Source organism: Miniopterus schreibersii (genome assembly GCF_964146895.1).
Source record: "Miniopterus schreibersii genome assembly, chromosome: 17".
NCBI classification, from domain to species: domain Eukaryota; kingdom Metazoa; phylum Chordata; class Mammalia; order Chiroptera; family Miniopteridae; genus Miniopterus; species Miniopterus schreibersii.
The window spans coordinates 12893549-12919567 of NC_138117.1; the positions used below are offsets into that span (position 1 = coordinate 12893549).

A 26019-nucleotide genomic window follows, 5' to 3' on the forward strand; every position below is an offset into this window, starting at 1 on the left:
TAAACTATAAATTTAACGCCAGGGAAGAAAAGGGGAAATAACACCTGCTTTGTACCCTCTCGGTATCACATTTACAAAATGAACCAATAATCATACTGCTGTGCACTATCTAGAAGCCTGCACCGCGGGCTCTCCAGCGGCCTGACAATCGCTCAGTAAGCCGCAGGCACACGGGCCTCTCCCGCCGGGAAGGGCGACTGTCGGAGGCCCTGCCTTGGACGGGCCCTGGCTCAGCTTGGAGCTCAACTCCCCGAACCTGGGACTCGGCGCCCACAGCCCACGGCTGAACAGCTCTGCCCAAACCAAGCAGCGACGACAGGCACCCTGAAATGAACCAACTTCCCCGAAGAAATTCACTCTGGAAACTGAAATTGGTTCAGAGAGACTTATTTTTCCCCTAGATGCATGAAGAAAGTGGGCTGATAACCATGGTGTTTGAACCTGTGGAAAACTCAGAGCCTGTGGTTTATCTCTGACATTCTGTTTCATAAATGACATGGAGAAGTTTAGCTGAATGTGGATTTGCCATTAGCCAATTTACCAACTACTCTTAGCAATACTTGTTTGTTTCATTAACAAATTAAAATGCATTTGATACCAGCAAAATATTTGTAAAATATGACAGATGTTTTATTCCTGTTAATGGGGTTATCAGTTAAAAGACAAAGTTTTTTATGTTATAAAATCCAATCTAGAAAGTCAATTACAAGAATGAAGTTTAGAATTTCTTATCTAGGAAATAAGATGAATACACTTGTATCTGAGTAAGAATCAATCCACTAAATTAAATAAATAAATACACAAATAAATAAATGTCTTTGTATAAGAATACATAATAGAAGAAACCGGTCAGATAAAGGCACACAACTATATTGAGTTCTGAGTACACTACACTGTTTAGCTTGAAATAAGAAAGAACCATCAATTTGAATATATAAAGCCAATTCATTTTTGCTCTTAGCACAGGCCATATTAAGTATGTTAACCTCTTCACAGAGACAAATTACAAGTTTAAATGAAAACACTGCACTTTCAAAGATTTCCAGAAGCTTTCATGTTTTATAAGATCTATTCTAGAAGTTTTAAGAGGAGCAATTAAAGTTTTCATTTAAACACGGGCTATTTCTAGCAAAGAGTCTAAAAACTTTAATACTTCTTCCCACTCACAAAAGAAAAAACAACAATGATTTTGCAGAGATATTGTATACTTGGTACACAACAAAAACCTAATTTTCATAAAGCAATTCACAAGCTAAAGCTTATGCAAAGGTGAGCCTGCCACTCAAAGCACAATAATCAACACATGTCACATATGCAATTTAAAGTTGTTTATAATGAGATCAATCCCATACTATTCACTAACTGAAAATATACACAAATGATCTGCTGTTGAACACAAAACTAAAAGCCAAATGCTGCCCTATACAATAAGAAATGAGAAAATTGAGAACATTTTGAAACTTTAGCTCTTGTCTGTGATTTTATATTTCCTTCCTCACTTCGAGTACAGCAAAATTTCATAACTAAAACCAGTTAAAAACATGTATCAGAAAGACCAATATTCTAAAAACAACACAATTATGCACTTTGTGGCACAACGCTAACTCCATTCAGTCTACTCTTTAAAAATGTTTCCAATAGTTACATGTTGAAATATTTTACATTAATATTTATGCTGGACAAATTTTCCACATTAATTCTTGATATTACTCTGTATAGTAGTTAAAGAGGATAGTCAAGTTTTTACATTTAGTATTAGAAACTATATGTACAAATGTATTTACAAATATATTTGTTCTAATAATGCTACATTGGATGCACTATTTGGATTTTTAAAAAATCACTTTTAAAACCTATTTTCCATTTCTTAAATTGCTTACTATTTCTAAATACCATGCCAAAGAGCAAGGTAATTTCAAGTTCCATTCTACCATTTAAACTCAAATATGAATATTACATTCTAAAGGTCTTTATTTACACAGATACTGTATTTTCATTCAAAATGTGCAAATTATTTTTGCATATTTCAATTGTGAATTTATAAGTTTTTATAGGACACCCTCATGACTCACTAGACTTCTCCAGTTACAAAATTAAAGTACATCATTTTTGCTATTAGTAAATATGACGGTGATATTCTGCTGAGTTTTCCCCAACTGATGGCAGAGGAATGAATTGAGAAGTAATGTATTTGCTATGATAACTTAGCAATGCCGATTTCTACCACCAGAGTAAAATTCTTTTCAAAGTCACAATCAGAATGGGCGCTGCTTTTTAATTCTCTTAGGTGTCTTAAACAGTTCATCAGCCTAGATTATATGTACATCATAATTTTTAATTTGGCTAACAGACTAAATATTTCGCAATAAATTAAATTAGCTCTACTTCCTAATCCAAATATCCAATAAAACTGTTGCTTTCCAAAGGCACTATTCAAAACAAAGAAAATGTAAATTTTAAAAATTCAAATTTTACTAAAATCACGGCCAATGATCCAACATTGTTTAACATATACATTTATCATATATGTATTTAATTTTGTCAGCGCCCCTAATTGAGTAGATGACAGCCTTTAAAGATCACACATCCTAGATTAGGAATTTGGTTACTCACTGTAGAACATGCTTAAGTCTCTCGCTGGAGATTTCCTACTCAGCAGCTAATGTAGAGGAACTGAAAAAAAACAGTTGAAATGATGCAACAGAAACTTGAAGCCCAGGAATTAAGGAAGTGGAGAAACTGAGACAAACAATTTTTTAGCAGAGTATTATCATCCTCAGCTTGCTTAAAGAATGTAGCTATCATGCTCAGGATTTAGACTTCACTGCTTAATAAATTATTCATCATCACAGATTCTTAGTGTATACAAACAGTGGCAGAAAGGAGAATATTCCAGAAACAGTCTCAAAGAGTCAAACAATTTGGTATCCAGTGAAGTGTCACGGGTGAAAACAATTTTAAGTGGAAAAAACGGGGCTCTGGTGATAGAGATGTAAGGCCCATTTAACCATGCTTTCGAGATACAGGATGAAATTTAAAAAGCTAAGACATGTCATTTCTGCCTTAGAACCAGAAAGCACAAGAGCCACTTGAGACCAGAAGAGTCCTGACATGCTAGAAAATAACCAGCATTTACAATGATAAAAATGCAGCTCCCTATATATTTATCTAAAAGAAGCTCCCTGAATTGAACACCCTCTTGAAGGGCACAGGAACTGTTTTTTCTTCCTTTCAAAGTGCCTTATAATAAACTGGCTTTTCCCCTGCAGGATTCTTTGTTTCTCAGTGTGCGGGGGCATCACCTCTTCTGCACGCAAGCCCTTCTCTCCGCTCCAGGGCATGATGCAGGCAGGAAGGGGAAGGGCTTTCATAATTAACTGTGCAGCTCTAAGGGGTGTTTCCCAGCTCCACTGAGAATACCTGAGCAGCACCGACAGGCTTCAGAGAGTCGGCAGGAAATGAGAGCAGAGTAGCCAAGCAGACACTGGAAAGGGCAAATTTTCTCCCCAGCATACATGCAGGGAGAACTGGTGGTCTCTAACCCGCAGGTCAAAGCACCAGGCTGGCTGAACTCTATTTCCTAACTGGCCCTTTGGTTATGGTTCGCTGCTTTCTGATCCTACCCGATGCATGAACAAAGCTTCGAGATCATCCAGACTCAAAAGTTTCTCAGAGTCAGGGTGAAATGTTTAAGCAGCGAAGCCTTAGGCAAAAAGCAAGCATCGCTTATCGGGAACTCGTGAATTTTCAAAATCTAAACTATCTTTTGACAGCTGCTGAGTTTGCATGAAGAGAGCAATCTGGGATCTTATCTTATGCAGAGGTTTTGTTTTGCTTTGCCACACGGGACTAGGTCTTTCTCCCTCAAAGGGCCCAATAGTATAAAAAGCATGGTTCTCGTCTCTGAATAATCTTAGTACCATTCACACTTAGATCTATCTCACGTTCCCCTCTTCTTGGCAACTAAACAACAACAAGCACTGTCACTAGCACATAATTATACGGTGGTTTTAAAAACCACATTTCGTATTAACCTCTCAGCAAGGGCTTTGCATTCTTGGTGATTGAAGTCTCTGCTAAGTTTTCTATTCACCATACACTGTCACAAGGCCTTAGGATGTAAAAGTCATGAAGCTGTTTGAATGTAAAAGGTGTGCATCCTTCTGGGACTGTGGGCCTCCCTTCTCCAAAGGCCACCTCGTCGTTTCGCATAATCCCCAGGAATGACTAACCGACATTCAGCCTGAGCTCAGAGCAGGGACAAGCAAGTGACAGCCCACCACTGTATCAGGTACCTGTACGGGACACACACTCACGTGAGCTGCCTTCTGCCACTCCGTCCTGATGAGTGCAAGTCCCCGACTGCTACAGATCAATCACTGCGGCTCCCTTGGTGACACACAATACTCAACCTAGAGAATGTGTCCCGTGCCCCCCCCCCCGCCCACGTTTTCCCTTCAAGATATAGGAATTATTTAAAAATGAAGCCTTCCTACCCGTAACAGGGACTGGGATTCGTCCTTGGCCTTGCTCTCGGGGGCAGGGTACTGCTGGGCGATGGCCCCGGGTTTCTCGCCGCCGGCGGGCACCCCCTGCAGGAAGGCCTTGGTGTCCACGGCCAGGCCGTAGATGGGGCGCGCCAGGTGGGCCGCTTCCACGCTGGGACTGTCCCTCAGGGTCTTCGTCTGCTCTTGGGTGCCGGCCACGGGCGTGAGGAGCCCCAGGCTGGCTTGCGTGAAGGACGGGCTGCCCCGCAGGATGTCCGGGCCTCTCCAGGCCACGCCGCGCAGGTCGTCGCCGGCGCCCTCGGGCCACGCCTTGTCCTTCAGCCCGTCCTTGTCTTCTGGCTTCTCCCTCTTGGCCGCGCTCTCGGGAGCCGGCTCGCCCATCTTGGAGTCCGGGCTGAGCAGGCTGTAGACCTTGAGGTCGACTTTGGGCTCCTCCTTGACGGCGGCCGCGGCCGGGCCGTCGTCCTCGCCGTTGGCTGTAGTGAGGTCCTGCTCCTGGCAGTGGACAGTGTTGAAGTGCTCCAGTAGTGACTGAGTGTCGGCAGCTGTGACGCTGCACTGGCGGCATTTGTAGCAGCTGTGCGCTCTCCTGGGGAAGCAGAAAGCAGTCATTCTGAAGGGCTTTTTAACGCAATCCTCCGCAAACACCTGCATTTTATTTCGTGCAACCCTAACAGGCGGGGCCAGGTACAACATTCTCAGCATCCAGAAACTGGAAGGTAATGAACTGGCATCTTCAGTTCTAAAGGATGTGACATTCCCTTTTGTCCTATTAACAATGACAGGTACACACACACACACTTAGGTGCGCGCACTCCAGCCAATTCGTGTTTAAAACTGTTGGTTTAACTTTGTTATTGATTGACCTGCTCTGTTCATTTCACCCTGGCTGGAAAATCACTGATTCTATATTACTTAAGCAGATATTCATATATTTTTTACACCTGTTTTAATCAATGGTCTTTTCACTTTGTTTACTTCAAGTAAATTGAGATATTGTTTACTATAAATATACACACATTTCTGATGCTGAAGTGCTCTGTACAGCTTTTATATACTAAATAAATCCTACCTAACTGGCTATAATGTTCTTTTCTATCATAAAATTTAAATCCATTTAGTCAATGAAATATGGTTCACTGATCTACATAATCTAGTAAATAGGGTATATTAGAAACCCAAGATTTTTCTAAACAAATTGAGTGTCTGCTGGGTGTCAAGAAACATGATACAGTTAAATTCATGAAAAGAATGTGTGTGAATCTGTGTTTATGCATGAGTGTATTTTCTTTTAAAAGTCAAAGAAGGAGACCTTTATGTTAAATTTTATAGCAACTTCCGCTGTTAAAGACAGAACAACTGTTAAAATAAGACAAATGTTTGATAAACATAAAAGGACAAAGACACTATCTTCTAAAAAGCATACAGGAAAGGTACACAGCGATTTGGAAGGAGGCACACTCTCCTGGAAGCCTTCATGGATGGCTCTCTAAAGAACACGCGCAACACCTGCCACTCCACGGATATGATGTTAGGAGTTACCAACTTAAAGTAAAGTGGCAAAGTAAGTTTTAAGAGCTATTACTTAGAGCCACTGCAAAATATGTAGTCATATATGTAACTGTAGTTAATCCTCACAATATTACTTTGTCAGGTACTGGGTACATAGTGTTGAATAAAAGACAGGGAGTCCCGGGCCTGAAAGCCTGAGCAGTTCAGCAGTTTACTGCTTAATTGTCAAAAGAGTTACTCTCTTTTCATTAACAGAAGTCACCCCAAGCATCTCACGGTTCTAAATAACAAAGATAGAAAGGGCATTACCTGTTTTATTAAAGTCTGGGAGGCAGGGATGCCTTCTGAGTGTGTTCATTAGGGTGGTTTAGAGCCATTCTATCTAGTAATATATCTAATACTTAATATTATGTGCCTTTGATACTTAGTTATGGTGCAATCTAGAAAGATCCTGAGCCATCCCATCCCTTCACGAAATAATAAAAAATAAATGCATCCAACCCTTACCCATCATTCGACTGGTACTTCCTCCTAAATATGCAAGGCCCTGGGCCCCTGCCCAGACAAAGCATTCATCTCAAAGTATCACACTCTGAGACACAGTGTCTGGGGCTTCTAGGTTTTCTAGTTTTAAGTTCCTGTCCCAATGAAGGACACCCTGACTCCTGACAGGTCTCAACAAGAGCTGCTCTGATCTATCCCACAGAGGAGCTCTTGATCCAACTGACCCAGGCAAACCTGCCACGATACAGATGCTGGAGAACTGTCAGCATGCAGAGAATGGGGGGGATTGGGTATAAAGCACAAAGGAAACGAAAATTACAGAGATACGTTTTCAGTAAGAACCAGGTTTTAGGTTGAAAAGGAAAACATGTTTTCAACAGGAAGGATATTAAAGTAAGGTAGTAATAACCAGCTCAACTCACACACCTTTTCTTTCGAAGAGGTCAAAGCAATCACATTCCGCTGAAGTATAAAAGCCCATTTTACAGACAGTAAAATGGAGAAACTCTGACTTGCCCATTGAGTTTACATCAAGTCAATAATACAGGCCTTCTACCTCCCAGATCAATGTTCTATTTTTCTACAGCCTCTGCTGCCTCAATTTTTAACTTTACACAAAAATAAATAAAATCACTGACAATATGGAAAACCAAGACATGAAACATGAAGAATGAAAAATGAAAACACGAGGGGATGGTAAAGGTCTTTTAACTGATAGAAAAGAGGCTGACCTACAGCAACAATCTGCAAAACAGGCTATGTTCCAAGGCCTCTAGGCTGCCCTACTGAATCAGAATCTCCTGGGCATAACCAGAGAATCTGAATTTCTAACAAGGTCCTCAGGTGACACCAATGCAGGGGCCCGTATCTACCTCTGTAGACAACTCAATGACCACACTCATAAGACATCCCCCAAAACCAATGACTTTAAAGACAGGAAATGCTTACCATCTTTCATATTCAGAATATTAAGAATCTGGGTATGACTACTATTAATGAAAAGAGTAAACCTTCACAATTAAAGCAGTAAACTGCTAAGCTGCTCAATCGTTCAGTCCTTTAAGCACCAGTAGATGAAGCAGAAAAGGCAAGTCGCAACTTAGTACTCTGCAGACCTGAAGGACTTCTTTCTACCTAGAATATCAGTCTTAAATAAATGGCAGAAACAATATATAAAAGACAACATTACTTTAAAAGCTTGGAGCAATATAAACTTTTCAATAACCTATGCTAACATCTAGAGCAACACTTCTCAAATTCTAGCATGCATAGGAATCACCTGGGAATCTTGCTAAAATTCAGATTCTGATTCCGGAAGCCTGGGGTGGGACCCAATATTCTGTATTTCTTACAAGCTCCCAGCCGATGCTGATGCCGCTGGTCCCAGACTACATCTTAAGTAGCAAGGATCATGAAGCCATGGTCAGAAATAACTTCAAGATGGGTATTAGTTAGTATGGAATGAACTCCCAGTATATATACCTAGCACTTGAACATTCCCAAATGAATTCTTTATGATGGGCAACATTGTTTTCCCTCAAAGCACATTCAATATTACCCACCTCTGAGAGTCAACACTAACAGCTTTATAAGTTAAAACTGCAAACACGACAGTGTCAAGCATAATCCGAAAACAGTAATTCACTTTTTTATTTCATTGTTTGGGGGTCATCTTTCAATATTCTTTAGTGCCAGGTCATTTGTATGTATTAACCCACAACAATGGCACTAAGTACATATTTCTGTCCCAACTTCACAGGACAAGAACCTGAAGCACAGACAAGTCAATTCACATAAAATAACATGGTGGGGATGGCACAGTATCTTAACTATTGTCCACGGCTACTCTTTCACATATGCTGCTTGCATGTGATGCAATGTAACTATCTTACTCAGAAATTAATTACGATTCGGGCATATTCTAGGACCTGTGTCCATCCCTCAGTAACACCTGAGAAGACTTTCAACATAATGCCATGTCCCCAAAGAATAAAAATAGGTGATTCTGATACCTAGTCTAAGAAACATTACTCAAGAATAAAAGTTTAGTCATTGTGAGACTTTATTAGTTTGGACTCTCTTCTAACCTATTAAATGCATTTCATTTTATTAGCATTCATATGAAAACCTCGGAAAGGCTCCGGGAATTCTCCCTGTTTCTCAAAACCCACGTTAACCACCTTCTCAGCCACAGGCTTCCCAAATGACTCAGCCCAAGAGCAACTAACCTAGCAATCTTCTGGGCTCCTCTGAAACTGTCTTCCTCTGGGAACTTTTGCCCACATTGCCTTCTATTAAAATCCTGTGTATATCTTACTTTGCAGTTATATTATCATGGCCTTAAGATCAAGACCAAAGCTCACACCCAACCCCACCCAGAACATCTTAGTCAGTCAGTTCATATCTGATTAATAACCAAAGAAGTAAGACCTGTGGGGGAGGAGAAACTTTTCTCTACCCCCAAGGTTCTTCTGGCTGTTCTAATAATAAAACAGACATAAGAGAAAATAACCAAATTTAATGCATACATATGTACGGGAACCCTGCATACATGAGCAAGTCAAAAACCCCACGTGTATGAGAAGTTCAGAGACAAAGAGAAAACATGGGTGCTAAGACATTCTGAGCTAGGGGGGAGGTAAGGTGACTTGGGGGCTTCAAAGGGTCACTGCAGAATGTTAAGAAGAGCAGATTATTAATAAAGTGAAGTTTGTCCTGCCCTACAAACAGCTCAAAGAGGTACTCCCATTCTGGGCACGGGCCCTATTTCAAGTTCTTCCAGGTAGTCAAGGGAGGGACAGAAGTTTCTCCTAAGCCTGCAGCTAAAGTTGCCCTTAGCTCAAAACAATCCACATACCACAGAAGCGTATTTTGAGGTGACTCGCTCTGAACCCCACAAACCACCACGACTCTGGAGGAGCTCAGGATGCTGGATTTAATATGTAGAGCCATAAAGTGGCAAAGAAAACTGAGTGGTGAGTAGATGTTTTGCAGATGGTATATTTTGAGTGGTCCTCTGAATAAGCTCTTTATTATTTACAAACTCCTTGAACTTCTGGTTATATTAAGCCAAACTAATTTAAAAGACACTACAAATAAATGCTCTGCATTAATTTAAATTCTATACTCTCCTGCCAATTCAACAGCAAACACTTTCCACTACCCAAGAAAAAAAGATGTCATTTTACAGGTCTCCCTAGAGTAGGGTTGCCAGATAAAACAGGATACCCAGTTAAATTTGAATTTCAGCTAATAACAAAAATATTTTAGTGTAAGCATGTTCCATGCAATATTTGGAATATACTTATATAAAATCTCAGTATGTCCCATACAATATTTTAGACAGTGAGAACATGAATCAAAGAAACTTTGATAAAAGAGCTAAGTCATTCTTTGCATCCAGAGGAAACTACATCAAGCTGCCCCAAAAAAAGCCAAATTGTACTTAATTCAAGTGACAAAATTTCTGTGAGAAGAGATGTTTTATTCGTTATTCTACTGGACAGAATTTTCATGTGCTGTAAAAAGCATTTATTTCAGCTCCATTCACATTTCAATGCACAGTGGCCTTTTATCCTGGTGGTAGCATTTCATTCATTAGCAGAGATTAAAAGTATTTTTATAATTCATAACGAACTAAGGTTTTTTAGATTCTATTTAAAAAGTCGGCTAAAAGAGGCCACTCTTTTGCTCCACTCTATTTCTTTATTTCTGTTTTCATAGTAAACCAGCTCACAGTACATGTGAGGTCGGCTCTGAGCAATGCTTTCTTTTTCTCCATTAAATGTTAACTTCCAGAGATTTATGCCATCACTTGAACAGCTCTCCTTTACCAAATAATTGTATTTCACTTTCAATAGTCTTAACCACAGCTTTTCTTCTTCAGTGGTTAAATGGATAACAAAGTAATTGAATATATCATAAATACCAATCAATCAGGCGTTGAAAGTTATTTTTTTGTAATTATGGAATCAGACACTGATAGATAAATTGTCACAGGAAAGGAGCAAACGGAGGTGATGCAATTTAGTTCAGTAGATGTGACATCTAATGAAGTTCTTCATTCCTGTAGCATATATTTCGTTGTCATAAAGGTCTACACGTGTGGCACTTGGGATTACTGACACTGTAGAATGACCCTTGAACACTGCAGGTTTGAACTGCATGGGTCAAGTGAACTGTGATAAATTAAATAAAATCTGTGTATAAGTGAACCCACACAGTTGTTTTTGGGTCAACTGCATTTTGCTTAGTATAAGCTATGCTTTTGTGTATCTGTGTATTTATATCTTTTATCAGTTCTAGAATATTTTCTGCCATTATCTCCTCAAAAATATTGATTGCCTATCTTCCATTCACTATTTACTTTTTTTTCTGGGACTCTAATAAAATGCATGTTAGAACTTCATTTGATACTTTCCATCCCTTCCCCTCTCTTACATATTCTGGCTAATGTCTTCAGATTTAACTTCTGATTAATTAATTTGCTCTCAATTGTTTGCTAATCTGTTATTTAACCTATCCATGTGTTTTAAGTTTCAATAATTATATTTTCAATTCAAAAATATTAGTTGCTTCTTTCTGAATATTCATTTATAGTCTCATAGCTTGATCAATTCATAAGTCTAACTTTCAACATGTTTAAACATCTTTAAACATGTATTAATTACTATTTTATAATTGAAAATAGTTGTATCTGAAGTTGCTGGGTATCTAAAGCTATTATTTGCATTTTCTACTGATTGCAGATATAGTGGTTTATATGCCTGTCCATATGGAGCATTTTTACAATAGTGAGCTCATACATGGTTTATCTTAGGCCATGGATATCATGGAGGTGAAAATTCCATTACACTCTTACAAATTTTTGCTTACTTCTGACAGGAGTCAAAGGAAGGCACGATATGGAATCACTTTATGGTGTCAGCTTAAAGTACAATTCAGATTCTGCAAATCTGTCTGCCAGAGACTCCAGGGTTAGACTCCTGATAACAGCAGCATCAATACTGTCATCTGCCCTCAGTGCGACCTCACATTCCGTGTTTGCGTCAATCTCTCCAGTCTGGGTTGAGTTCACTCTTGGTGAACGGAGAAGAGAAAAACATCAGAGATTTTCCTTACTTCATGGAAGCCTAGGGAGGCATTGGAAAGTATGTTTTCTCTAGTACAGTTGTTGGGTAAGGAGATAGTCCTCTTGCTTACTCCAGAAACATTAGTTATAACACTGGGAATTTTGGTGAGGAGAATGGTAGCCATTAGAGAATGGGTACACTGATTAATTAAACACTAAAAGAAATAGAGTGTGAGATACAAACTCATGAGTAGAATACAATAACTGAGGCCCGATGTGAGCTGGGGTATCCTAAATAAATACGAAACACTAAGAAAACTGACCAAGCTCCAGTTACTGACTGGGTAATGTCCGCAGTTCAACCCAGGTTAAACCTGGTTCTTTGGGAAAATGCCCATACAATCCACACCGAGGTTTTCCCACTCACAGCTCTAAATCAACTCTCCTGCTTCTCAGCTGTAGTTATTTTACAGCTACATGATTTCACATATTGTACAGTTCTCAGATTCTACTGCCTTTTTACTACACTGTAAGTCTTGTATATAAAACACTCAAAAGCCTAGACTATTCCAAGTAAAAGAGAATTATAGTAGAAGTTTCACAACATAAATAATATGAATAAACATAAATTTAACTATAAAGATATTACTGTGATATGGTAAACCTGTCCCTTTATACTATCTTCAAAATGTGGCATCTGGGGAAAACGCTTTGATAGCAGGTCAAATTTTCAACATCCATGTGGCCATTTCACATCCCTGCAGCCTCCACTGGCTGGGACTCCTGAAACTGCAATTGTCTAAATTTCAAATATTTCTACAAGAATTCGTAAAAAGATTACAGACAAAGTACTTGGCAAGTTAAAGGCTCTAGGATCACACAAGCTCCATCAGGTTTTAAGAATAAGTGCAAGATAATTTTAACGCCCTAAGGACAAGTACTGTTCAATACTGTTTTTATCTAATAAAATACTGAGAGGCTGACAGACAAATGTCAGCCTGTGTAGAGTCTAGGTCCTCAGAAGGATTCCAAGCCCATATAAGATTAAACTGTAACTTACCAAAGATTAAACTGTAACTTACCACAGAGCTCCCAGCTTATTCAAACTAGGGTGAAGTCAGATTCTCACAGGGACTTCATTTACTTAAAGATATTCACTGAGCACCTATTTAGCATCCTGGCACAGTGAGAAATCATGTAGACACAGCAGCAGACAAGACAAGACTAGTGGCCTTCCCTTGGGAGCTTACTTTCCTTAATAAATATTAAGTAAGCTTTGAGATTATTCAGTAATATTTTTATTCATACTTTTGTTTTACCAAGGCATATAGAAACTATTTTTTTCAGACAGGTCTTCAAGACATGGCCTCAGCTTCCTCGAGAAAAACCACTCATCCAGTGATCTGGTATCTAGATGTACCGTGATGTGTGTGTGCACGTGTGTGTGTGTGTGCACGTGTGTGTGCACATGTGTGTGTGTGGCTGATTTCCTCAGGACTGAAGAAAGCCTCCTCCTTCAAAACGAGAATGGATTAGCTAATTTTTACATCGCCTAACAAATGCGCAGGCACAATACGCACACTAGGAAAGCTGGGAAGAAAGCTAATGTCTGCTAGTCTCAGAAACAAATTAACATGCAGCTGACATCAGAGGAGGCAGAGACACTGCAAGTGTGAACATATTTGAGTGCAGGGCTGTGTCTTTCCTATGGCTGACCTTATAAATTAAACAGTGCAAATCTTAAGGAAGTGTTTTCTGAACATTTAGATTCACTGTGAACATTAGGATGCCCTTCAAATTAACATCTAACATTATTAGCCTACTGTTGTTGGACTTCACCTGCTTCGCTACTGGTGACCGAGAAAACATACACACACTAGCATGAACCCGCGACTTTTAAAAAGAATGGGAGGAAATGTTTAAAATCTTGAGATGTGAAGATTAGTAAATTAGGAGACATCGAGTCTACATATGGAAAAGCACTTAGAAATTGTCAACAAAGCTCTTTACTTTGATGCTTACAGGCGTAATAACAAAAAGGCATCCAATAAGCGCTAAGTCGTATCTGAACACACTGTACTACCAGGATTTTGCTCAGCTAATTCCTACTTATAACCAAGCCTCAGTTTAAATGCTCCTTCCTCAGGGAGGCATTTCCTAATCTAGCATATTGGGCCATGTGGCCATTAAAGTCAAACCCAGTGTCCTCTCCTTCAACTTTTATGACACTCATCACTCTGATGACCTGTTAAGCTCTCGTCCTAAACTGTAAGTTCCATGAGGGCACTGACTATGTCTGTCTTGTTTTCTCCTTTATCAGCCCCTGGCATAGTGTATATTTTTGGAATTAATTAGTTAAGGAATCACAACATAAGTGAAATAAAGATACCCATCCTAAACTCGTCTCTAGAAAATATAACCATTAACTGGGCAAATGAACGTTCACAAGACGAACAGAGGGACAGAAAGAAACACGGGCATACTCTATCTGGCTACAAATCTGAAATAACTTAAGCAGCCTCACCTGCTCAGAGGAGCAAGAGAACTGTAATCCAAACCCCACATGGTACAGAATTCTCGCCTTCAGATCACTGTCTGTATGCAGAACAAGGTTGTTGCTCCATTTGTTAAAGCGCACAGAATGTCCAATCTCATTTTTAAAGAAAAGTGAGCAACATGTTCTCACACAGACCATCTACTAGTTGAAATAAAGAGCAGAACAAATCACAGTGGAAGCTTTTGTTTGGGAGTAGCTCCATCAAAATCAGGGAATTAGGAGCCTTCATAAACAAGGACAAATAAATGAGTTGTGGTCAGTTAGTAAACTCGTGCCGTTATCAGCATCGCTGCGGATTTTAAAAGGCACTCAGTAAGTGGCACAAAACAGGTAGGGAACAGAATGAATGGTCTGAAACAAGTGATTCCATTAGAATCCATGGCTATCGCCTCTATAAAAATGTAACCTGCAGTTTTATGAATGAGCTGTTACGTGATCTGGTCCTGTAACTTCCCCAGGTGCCCACAATCATCCCCAACCATTTTGGGGTGGGCCCGCTGGATTCTCGCTGCCCCTTTCTGGCTGTCCCCTCCCCAGCCCGCGGCCTACCTGTAGTGTCGGGAAATCTCCTCTTCCACCTGGGTGATGAAGTCGCATTTGGTACACGAGTGTTCCTTGCTCTCCTTGGCAGCCGCCTGCCCGTCCGCCGGGCCCTGCAGGTGGTTGGCCTCCTGTTTGACGTCCGAGGCCTGGGCCTCGTGCGCACTCTCGTAATGGAAGAGCAGCACGTCCACGTCGGGGGTGGCGAACGAGCACTGGTGGCACTGGTGCTTGACTCTCGAGCTGCCGGCCGCCCCAGGGGACAAGTGCAAAAGCAAGAGCGCACAGTGGGAGCAATTACTTTTTCTACAGGCGAACGGGTAAGTAATTTCTCCAAGGTGCTTTTCTGGGCTGCAGAGGCCTCGGGGACAGAATGGACAGTGCTTAATGGTACACTTATGAATGTTATGGAGCTGCTGATAATGACGGAGGAGGGGCCCCACGACGATGACATCGGGGCCATGGCTCTTGGAATATCTAAAGTCGCAGAACTGACAATTGTAGCTTGTTACCACGTTATCTTCTGCTCCCTTGCTGGAGAAGTCCTTCTTTTTAGTCCCACTGGAGCCCTTCTCTGCCTTGGTCATTGGCTCCCCTTCTGCACCTTTGGCTAGATCATTCTGATTAATGACAGAGCCCCTGGAAAGCTTATCGTTCAGTTCTGGATTAAGGCCTCCTGACTGCGCTCCTCCGTGCTGCTTGCTGTAATGTTCGAGCAGTTTCAGTGAGCTGGAAGACTCGCAGCTGAAACTACAAAATTTACACCAGTAGTAACTGGTGGCCTCTGTACCATTCTGTCTCGAGGAATCAAGGGGCTTGATGGGCACTGAGTAGCCAATAGGAGTGTCATCGCCCGCCTTGACTGTGATCTTGTCCTGCCACTTTCCCAGGTCTCCAGAATCGCTGGATCGAAGTGCAGGGATGGATTTGTTAGAGTTTTTCTCTGAAGGTTTTGCACCTTCGGAGGAAGGGAGAGGAGCTTTTATTTTGTTCGGGTGAGTCTGAAGAAAATGTTGTTCTAGTTCAGTTGATGAGTTGCCCATGTAAGTGAAATTGCAGAATTTACAGCGGAAGTACTTGGTGTTTCCTTGGCAATCTGGTGTTTTCCGTCCAATGCCAATGAATGTTCCACCTGAAGTGACCTGGTAGAGAAGAGGTGGATGTTACTTGAAAGGCATCATTAATCCAACGCTCTCTGTAGGAGGGAGGAGGGGACACTGGCAAGTATTCCACATAAAAAAATACAACAGTACTTCTGCTTATTAGGAAATCACTTGAATAATTAGAGCCAAATGAAGTCACTCTTCATTATTCAATAGCTACCCTAGGAGAGGATCATTATGCTAAGCATTTTGGGCCAAAGTATCACAAGAAGGTAAGTAATAAAAGGACTACAACTAATTCAAAGGATTTAATAATATACACTTTTTTAGAAAAAAAAGCTAAGAAAACAATTTTCAACAAAGAAGATTTTGTTACTGCCTCCTTCAAATCCACTATGTGCAGAAGCATCCGAACCATGTGGGATTTCTTCTGACAAAACTAAGTGTTGCTGTCAAAATCAGAGGCAGTTGCTCAGAGATTACTCAATGCAGGGTTCTCCAAGGAAACCCTCTGTTCAGTTTCTACAGCAATGAGACTGCAGGCCAAGATGAAGTTTATTTTGGGGGTAAAACAATGACTCTGACAAGACCACACAAAATGGCTTATAGTTAAAGCCTGAGCATGCTCTAGAAGGCTAAAAATGAAATGGATGCAGTGGGCTTGAAGTCTTAGTGCAGAAGGACCAATATAAAGGATTAAAATGTTACCCAACATAGGAGAAATGAAAAGAACCTGTAACTGGGCCACATTAGATTAAGGTTCTGACTCATCCCAAAGGGTCCAGCTCCTCCCTAGAGTGAGTTGTGGGGATGTTAAAAGACCAAAATACAATAATTCTACCATAAAAATCACCACAGCTCTGCATCCTACCAGAAACTATAAAATTGTATAGTATCAAGGCAGCAAAGGTCTTCAAGGGCACTTTATATAAAATCCTTAACCTAGAAAAGAATTGTTTTAACATTTGTGAGTCACCTCAGTCGGTGTGCACCTCTATGGGCAGCTTACTAAGTGCCACTCCTGAGCAGCCAAAACTCCTGGTTTAAAATAAGAGTCTTTCAATTGAAATGCTCCAAGGAGGGGAAAAATTTTTTCTACCAACTATCAGAGAATTTTTGAATTTTTCCAGTACCAGATGCCATAGATTAAACACGTGGCATAATCATATTCTGCCTTCAACAGCTGCTCAAAAATGACATGTGTGATCACTGCTCATATCCAAATCATTCCATGAGAAGAGTCTCGAGCATCTCAAATTACTTAAAAGGTTCTATTTAATATGCAAACCGTATTCCTTTAGCACATGAAGAGAGACTTTGCACCTCTACTGCACAGGACTAAGACTGAAGTCCATTCTTGCACTTAGCACTGTGACATCGATCAAATGACTTACCCTCTCTGAACAGTAGGTTAAGTCAACTGGGGCAGCCTCTAAATTTATTTCCAATATTACAGTTGTAGGAAATGTGCATGAACACAAACCACTCAACATTCACTCTACATCAAGACAATAGTTTACGAAGCTCTCTCACAGCCTTCAAACGAAGGACGATGATGTGTTGCTGTTGACAACTGTCTGCATCCACCAAGGCAAGCACACCGATTTCAGTCTGTCAACAGCAGAGCATCTCGTAACCAGAAGGGGAAGAACAGGGCACCCTTCCAGGCAGCACCTGACAATCTGCGGTGTGAGACACGTCAGCGCCAGGCCACATGAGGCTACCGTCCACTCATCGCTCTAACCTAGCACTTCAGTGGACAGAGCAGCTGAAGTTTGCACCAAAAAGGGATGCGTGCTCTATTGCGAAATTCCTCCATCGACTTCCCAACTCACTGGAGGGGAGGAGAAAACTCGTTTTCAAAACCAAAAGATTTAAATGAGATGTCATCAACTCGGGTACCTTGCTTCCAGACTCCAACTTGAATCAAAAGGGGAAAATTCAGAAATATCCCATTCTTCTCTAATGTAAGCACAGAAAGCCAGGGGCAAACGCTAGATGGGGAATTTGCTCATTTTAGCTAACGTATTGCATCAGAATGGCCAAGCTTCCTAATATGAAATGTTTTTAACTTCTGCTTGCAGAAGAGGGATTCCTGAGAAGCCATGACACATCATCACTATTTCTTTGATTTTGCAATTTTCAAGCCTCCTGTTCCATGTCCACACAGAAAGGATGAACAGATAGCACACAGAGTCTTAAGAAATGCCAAATAAATGATTTTTAAGTGAAATTTAAATTATTACTAAGAATTGCAACATCCTTAGAGGTATTTATTGGGCAAACAACTTCAAGAATCTGAAAATCCAGGCTAAGAAAGACCATCAGGTAAAGAGTCCATAAAAAAAGGCCATTTAAAAACAAACAAAACATGCTGCCAGTAAGGCATTCCGGTGGTCTATGTGTCTAAAAGTTGTGCTTTTTACCCAGGGAAAATCAGCCAACTCCATTATTTAGGATGCTTTTAATGGTTATATATTTTATGCTGAAGAGTGCCTTCATACTACTGACTGTTCTTTCAAAACCACCCAAGCAAACAAACAAAACCACAAGGATCTCATTTGATGGCAAGAACAACAATACTGACACTTCTATAGGTCACTGATTTGCCTTCTTCATATTAGTATATTATTAAAAGCTAATGTAATATTAGAATTACATACTTTACCTATTATATAAAGCCAACTTTGGAAAATATAATTATTCAGTGTTCTATTCCTTTTCTCTTTAAAAAAAAAAAAAAAGATCTAAAGGCTATTTTGTGGCCATTTTTATACTTTCTCTCTAAGAGATGTACCCTCAGGCTATGGTGAAATAGAACTGATTTATATCATTTAAATGCCCTTCTAAAATAAAACATAGTTTATTAATTTAGGAGACCAAACCTAAGCCTATTGACCACATTCACTTTAGTTTCATGACTCACAAATGTTAATTTAAAACAATTCTTTTCTAGGTTAAACACAAATGTAGAGCAAGAACAGCTATGCAAGATAAATGTGTGCAGTAAGAGTTTATTGAACGTTACTGCCAGGAAACAGTGCCTACACATTCAAAGCATTACCTCAAACTTTTCAAATGGTTGAACACAGCAAGGAGTAGGAAAAAAAGTATCGATTGTTAGCTATGACTATACTAAAAAAGAGATCAAAAGCAGCATAAAGATTATAAATTTCAATCTTTCCTCTTCTGCTAACCAGAACTTTCATTGTAACTCAGTAATTCAGTCGTCCCTTTGATATGGATATCCACATTTTAAAATTTCTATTAAAATGTAAATTCTGTTGGGACCAATCATTACAACTATTGAGTCATCCAATCAGTAGCTAAGTAGCCACTGAGTGTGTAACTTGTGCCCTCTCTGTGATAAATATCAGGTTACAATAGTAAACAAGCTAGAACAAGTCTCTCCCTTTAAATTACTTATATTTAAAGATCAAATTTTGGAGATAAAATCCTTCCTTCATTTACATTTATCTTTACTTGCATTTGTTTGCTCCCAAGGGAAGATCTGTAAGTTAAATTCTGTGGAAAGACACATTATTTAATAGCCTGGCACCTTGGTATCCTCATCTTCATGGATATAATTAATATTCTATACCTTGCCATTTTATAGGATAATTGTGAGGGTCAAGGGAGTAAATGTACCTGAAAGTGATCTGCGAAATCTAGGTCAGTGCTGTCCAACAGAACTTTCTGAAATGATGGAAATGTTCTGCAGTTTACCATGTCCATGGTAGCCTCTAGCCACATACAGCTACTAAGTGCATGAAATCGGGCCAGTGCAACTGAGGAACTGATTTTTAAATTTAAATAGTTTTATAATTTTTTTAATAATTTAGTTTTAATTAACTGAAATTTAAAGAGCCACATGTGACTAGTCAATACCATAGTAGACAATACACCCTACAGTACAAGTCACATAAACAGAATTAGTATTGAAGGAAATGAACTATCTATTGAATTTATCCTGCCCATGGGATGAATGGACTGAAAAGAGGGGAAGTGAAGTCAATCAGTGATAAACTCATAGCCTGTCACACTCCTTGTATTCTCGGCTGTAAATGAGGAAGTTCTGTTCTGTGTGCTAAGCTAGCACTTTGGTTTATATTCCTCCTTAGACTAAAGGAGGGGAATTCTCTTTATCTTTGGAAGGAAGCAGGAGCCCCATGCATTCTCGTTGAATGAATGCACTCATTACGGGAGATGTGAGCCCAGAGAGAAATAGCTCACCAAGGCCCCTGAGTTACTGGGATAAGAAAACCATAGTAATTCTTGGCCCCATTAGTACAAGACTCAACCTGACACATACGGCCTTCTTCGAAAAACAGAACAAAATCCATCTTTTGCTCAAAAACGAATGACTATGAAGCCACCGCTTGTGAATCAGTTATATAGAAACACCCAACATACCTGTTTAAGGCATAAAAAAGGAAGATTTTAAATTATTTTTCACTGAGGACATGATGGCTTTTTGTTCTATTTTAACTTTAGGTTTTAAAAACGATTCCTTCCGTGTGGTATGCTCCATGGCTTTCATTTATAATTCATATGCATATGCCTTTTCACAAAAATGTTTCAGTGTAGAAGTTAAAAACATAAATGGCTGGCTTTTTTTCAAGGTCTTTAACCTCAATTTATTTCTTTTCTTCTAATAATATGGGACAAACCAGTAAGAATAATATATAAAAGAATATGTCACAGGAAAAGATTTTTTTAAAGCCTCAGAACTCTTAAAATGACACTTTAGCACATGTACTTATGTTCAATGGAACAAAAAGAGTTGTTTAACTAAACACAAACTCTTCCTCAGATGTGGTTCATTTTCAAGTACCATAATTGATAGCAACAGAGACAATTAGGAGGGTACTTATTTAAGAGGGCTTGAGGTTATGGGCTGATAGTCAAAGAAGTAAAACCTTAGTAATAAAAAGCTAAGGTGTTAAAAAATCACTGTTCAAATACTGAAGTTACAAATAACGTGAAGAAATATGGAAGGGCCAGTTTCGACTGAAAATAACTATAGTCAGAATTAATGTGCGAACCCACATAGGGAATGTTTCTGCGTAATACTGAGCTTCAAAAAACACCGGAGCATTTAATATGCCTTAATGGTGTACCATGATGGAGGGTTTAAAAAATTCAATAACAAGTCCAATTGGACATCAATCATCCAAGTCTCAGGCCATCACAGCCTCTTCCTTGTGTCACTGGAATAACTGGAATAAACACCCTTCTCACTTGGATTTAGAAGAGCCACAAATATTTTTTGGAGGGGGAACCAAAACTTAAACTGGTGTAAGGGGCAAATTTTTAAAATATGTTTTTATTAGTTTGAGAGAGAGAAGAAGGGAGAGAGAGAAACATCAATTGGCTGCCTCCTGCAGGCCCCCTACTGGGGATAGAGCATGCAATCCGGGCTTGTGCCCTGACCAGAAATAGAACCAGTGACCTTTTGGTGCACGGGACGACTGCTCACCCAACTGAGCCTCACTGGCCAGGGCATAAGAGGCAAACTTGAGGATAAAAAACTGCATATTCTTAATTATGCACATTTTTATCATCAGCTTTTTGGATTACAGTAATACAATCAAGCCCAACCTGGTTTCTCATTTCACCTGGTGTAATACAGAACTGATTCTTTATGGTCATTTGATATTTGGACTCATAGAAGACCAATAAATCTTAAGGTCTCAATAATTTGGAAGACAATCTTTTGGGGGTGGGGAAATGCAAAACAAAACAGAAAATTCAGTTCAAGTGGATTGGGAAGCTGTGCATTTTCCATGCACTGACTCACTGTCACCGCTGGCTCGCAATGGAGATAAGTAAAAATTCCATGTGTGCTCTAAAGGGTGTCTTAAAGGGCAAAACAGAGTTTCCTGTGGACCATCCTTCCTCCGGGGAAGAGTGCATTTTTACACGCCTACTATGCCAAGCACTAGGGCTACACACGGAAGCGACACAGTCCAAAACTCTAGATGCCTGTGGTCGCTGCAGAAAGCTCCCAAGTCAATGGATGATGACAACCGTGGAATATGTGATTCTGTTGAGGGATGTACCAAGTTCCGTGGCAACACAGAGGAAGAGACCTCACCTACACTGACAGGTCAGCAAAGGCTTCCGGAAGGAGGCGACAAGCCAGCTGTGGACAGATGAGTTGGCGTTGGAGATGAGTCTCAAAGGCAGTGGTCATGGAAAGGTAGTTCAGGTGCAGGAAACAAAAGGAGTAAAGCAGAAAGAAGGGTGAAATAATGGAAGTCGCTCTCAGGAAATGTGGAGGGAGACTGGGGGAGAATTTGGAAAAGGAATGTCTTATCATAAAGTCTATGTTTAATTATACAGGTTTAATTAAAATGATAAGCTCTGCATACAAAGTAGACCTACACTTCCTACAAAATGCAGGAAGACTGATCTATAAGTAGAATTTTTTAAAACTGAAGGAAGGAAGGCGGAGAGGAAAAGAGAAAAGAGGGGAAAAAGAAAGGAGAGAGAAGGAGAGGGAAAAAGAACAGGAGAGAAGTGAAAAGGGAACAGCAGAGAACAGGAGGAAAAAGCAAGCCAGTCAGAACCCACTAAGGGTTTGCTGAGTAAACCTGAAGGGCAGCGGCAGTTAAAGAACAAATGGGGAGATCGAGACGAACCAATCAACTGTTTGGGGAGAGACTCAGCAGAAAGAAATCCAGGGCAAGGGACATTTCCAGCAAAACCGACTTGAAAATGGGAGCCGAGAACAAACGATGGTCAAAGAAAAGTTGTTTTAGGGAAGGAAAGAGCAACTTTAGTTTTACACATGTGGACGCGGAGGAGTCAGAGGAATGTTAAGGTGCAGCTCCCCATTAGGTGGGACACAGGTGCTGGAACACACCAATGTTTATTATAAAATTCCCAATGCATACTGGACCCACGGAAGAATGGGGATGATCTTTAACCCTACAAGCATGGGGATGATCTTTAACCCTACAAGCATGGGGATGATCTTTAACCCGACAAGCATGGGGATGATCTTTAACCCTACAAGCATGGGGATGTTCTTTAACCCTACAAGCATGGGGATGATCTTTAACCCTATAAGCATGGGGATGTTCTTTAACCCTACAAGCATGGGGATGATCTTTAACCCTACAAGCATGGGGATGATCTTTAACCCGACAAGCATGGGGATGATCTTTAACCCTATAAGCATGGGGATGTTCTTTAACCCGACAAGCATGGGGATGTTCTTTAACCCTACAAGCATGGGGATGTTCTTTAATCCTACGTGAACAGGTCACCTAGGTGTCCAGGGAGAACCGCGGCTGGGCGAGGCTGCTCTTTCTGCATCCTCAGGCTCCTTGCTGTGGCCCACGCTTCCCTCCCACGGAGGCCAGGGAAATACTCGCTCCTAAGCAAAAGTGCATTTCCATTACACGGCCTCGGAAACCACTCATGAGCGCTGGGCGCATCGCCTCAGCATTTAATCTCCATGGACAAACCAACCTAGATTGTGCCTAGTGACCAGAAGACAATACAACTCTCAGGCCACATGTTAAATCATAAATTCCTAACTCGAAGTTCTCCAGATCAGAGGAGTATAAGCTAAATCAAAGGCACGGAGGAAATGTTCCTGAATTTGGGAATAAGACATGGCATCACCCTTAAGTCAAAACTTGGTTCTTGCTCACTCAATCGTAACTAGTTTCTGTAGCAGAAGTACCAGTGAGAAAAGGCAAATCAGAAAAATTAATATTCTCTTCGGTGATTTCAAAGATAAGCCTAGCAAGTTCCAATAAGGCAGCATTACACTACACAGGTAAGATAATCTCAAAGAAATCACTTATGTCCCCAAATTCAATGTGATTCACCAACTGTATACATCGCAGCCCTGGCGGGGCAGGTCACATCTCCTCCCTTACATTCAGTTGGCCTGTGTTCCACTGCTATTCTAGTTGCAATAAACTCAGTCTTATATTTGGGAAGGCGATATATCAGAGCTGTTGTAAAGACAGGGTTCTGTAGACTATCTGCCCTGGCTTAACATCCCACTTACCCCACTTACACAACACTGTGATCTTGGGCAGGTTACTTTTTTAATTCCTCTATGCCTGTTTCCTCGTTTTTTAAAACGGACATAATGGTTGCGTCAACTTCAAGGGTTTTTATGAAGATGAGTTAATTAATACATGTGAACAGCTTAGAGCTACACATGCACATATGAAACCTTTAATAAATGTTAGTGATTATTAGAAGTGAATCCAAAATTAAAGGAAAAGAAACAGAAGATAATGCACAATTCTGATTACGTAAACTAACAGATGAAAGAGGTATAAGCAAATGAAAAGTAATGCGAAAAATTTAATTTTACATTTGACTTCCGATTAACATTCAACAAGGTCTTTTCTGATACTCTGAAAATGCCTAACACTTACTTCAAACTTTAAAATCATAGGATGAAGACTTCAAGAGGTCTAGGGTCTAATGATTCTGAGAAACAGACTCCATGACGGAAACTGAAAAAGGAGACGGATTACTCTCTTTCTCCAAACTTTCCCGGGGTTAGCACTCTACTTATGTTTCTGTCTTTGAAACAGCTGCATGTATGCTGTAATTACAATGACCCAAGAAACAAAGAGCACTGACCAACCAGTTGACTTGATAGGGTTAGCAGAGCAGGCTATTAGAGAATAAAAGTTTTATTAAGAGTTAAATAGCATTACATTTGATTGGATGCACTGATAACCATTTCTTCTTCTAAACACTCTGCCCAGGGAGAAATACTGACATTCAAGAAAGTGATACATGTTCTTTAAACGATAGCAAATAAAACGGAAATCAAAGCGGAATTGACATGTATCCTACTGACCCTCATGTAACAAGGCCAAATGGAGACTGAACCATCACGCAGGTGAAGGGGCTCGTGAAGATGGTCCAGCTCCACCTGGGTGGCTACATTATCCAGCTCAGCCATCTCCAGGATGAAAATAACCTGGTAAATGCCAGAACTTTGCTTTGTTTTATGGCCTTAGGGTGAGCATATGTTTTATTTTGCACACTTTATTACTTGTTAAAGAGACACAGTCCTGGATATAAGTATGGGTCATATGCCAAACATTCAGCGCTCTATAGACAGTCTGAAGTGATTAAAGTCTCATTTACCAGTTGTTCTGAAGTGCAATTGTCCTCAACTCAGAAAAACAAAGAAACAGAACCTGCTAAGATCTACAACTTCCCTCCTACTCCAGATCAAAGGAAACTGCGAGGCAAAAAATAAATATTTGGAAATAAAATTCAAGAAAAGTCAAAATAGACCCAAATGAGATTAATGTTCTCTGATTTTTTTTCCCCCAGACCAAACTGTAACCCCCTGTTCAAATGAACGTACTGGCATATGTTAAGGATCTATAAAGCTCAGAGTTAAATATGTTGAAAATACAAATACAAAGGATGACTTCCTATCTCCAAAATCTGTTCTTCCTGCTTCTAACATGACATATTGTGCAACTCTGATAAAAATATTTACAGAACAGAAATGTAGTGCTCCTAGATCAAACACAAGACAGTCGCTGGTAAGTTAATAGTGACATTCTTCTGTGAACCTTTGAATTTCATTAAGGGCCAAAATGAATTTAATAGCTGGAATCTGATAGCTACCTTCTTGGAGTCCTGAATAATGCAGAATAACAGAAAAAGGCTTAGTCATATGAAAAGGCAACATATACATCGTGAGCACTTATAAACTTGGGATAACTAAACACTTTCCCGTGGGAAGCACAACTTGACAGGACTCCAACTTTTATAACCTGGTCTGAGGGCTAAGAGTCCCCCATAAAGATGACACAAACGCCCTAATGCACAGCACATTAAGCCCTAATGAAACAGCACAGTCCGTGTTTAACAGAGCAGGCCTCCATTCGGCCATGGTTTAAATATAAGCATAATAAAGCAGATTAAAAAGAAAGAAGCTGTAATTACTTTTTGAAGAACTCAGTCTCTTGTTCTATTATGGGTCTCTATGTGAGCCTCAAAGGCTGAATATAGGCAATAAAAATTACATGAAGGGCTTCTTACCAATCATGTCACATTCATTATTTTTAAAGATTTAAGCATAATAATTGATAAAGCAGGCAGGGAAAATTTAAAACTTGAGAAACTCACATCCAGGTCAAGTCTATTAGCTCTGAGCTAGTGAACGTATTTGCATTATATCTTTTAGCCATTACCTCTTTTCTCATTTTCCTTGGTAAA

The 26019-nt window shown here is 40.0% G+C and overlaps 1 protein-coding gene across 5 annotated transcripts in view; it reads right to left on the bottom strand.

The window, feature by feature from the left end:
- TRPS1 (transcriptional repressor GATA binding 1) overlaps positions 1-26019 on the bottom strand; it is a 220077-nt gene that overhangs the window by 147483 nt on the left and 46575 nt on the right. For all 5 annotated transcript variants that reach the window (XM_081116453.1, XM_081116451.1, XM_081116450.1 and 2 more), the window contains 2 exons: positions 14702-15834; positions 4497-5097 (listed from right to left, as the gene is read on the bottom strand). In XM_081116453.1, coding sequence (XP_080972579.1) covers positions 4497-5097; positions 14702-15834 — 1734 coding nt within the window. The remainder of the gene's footprint in view (positions 1-4496; positions 5098-14701; positions 15835-26019) is intronic.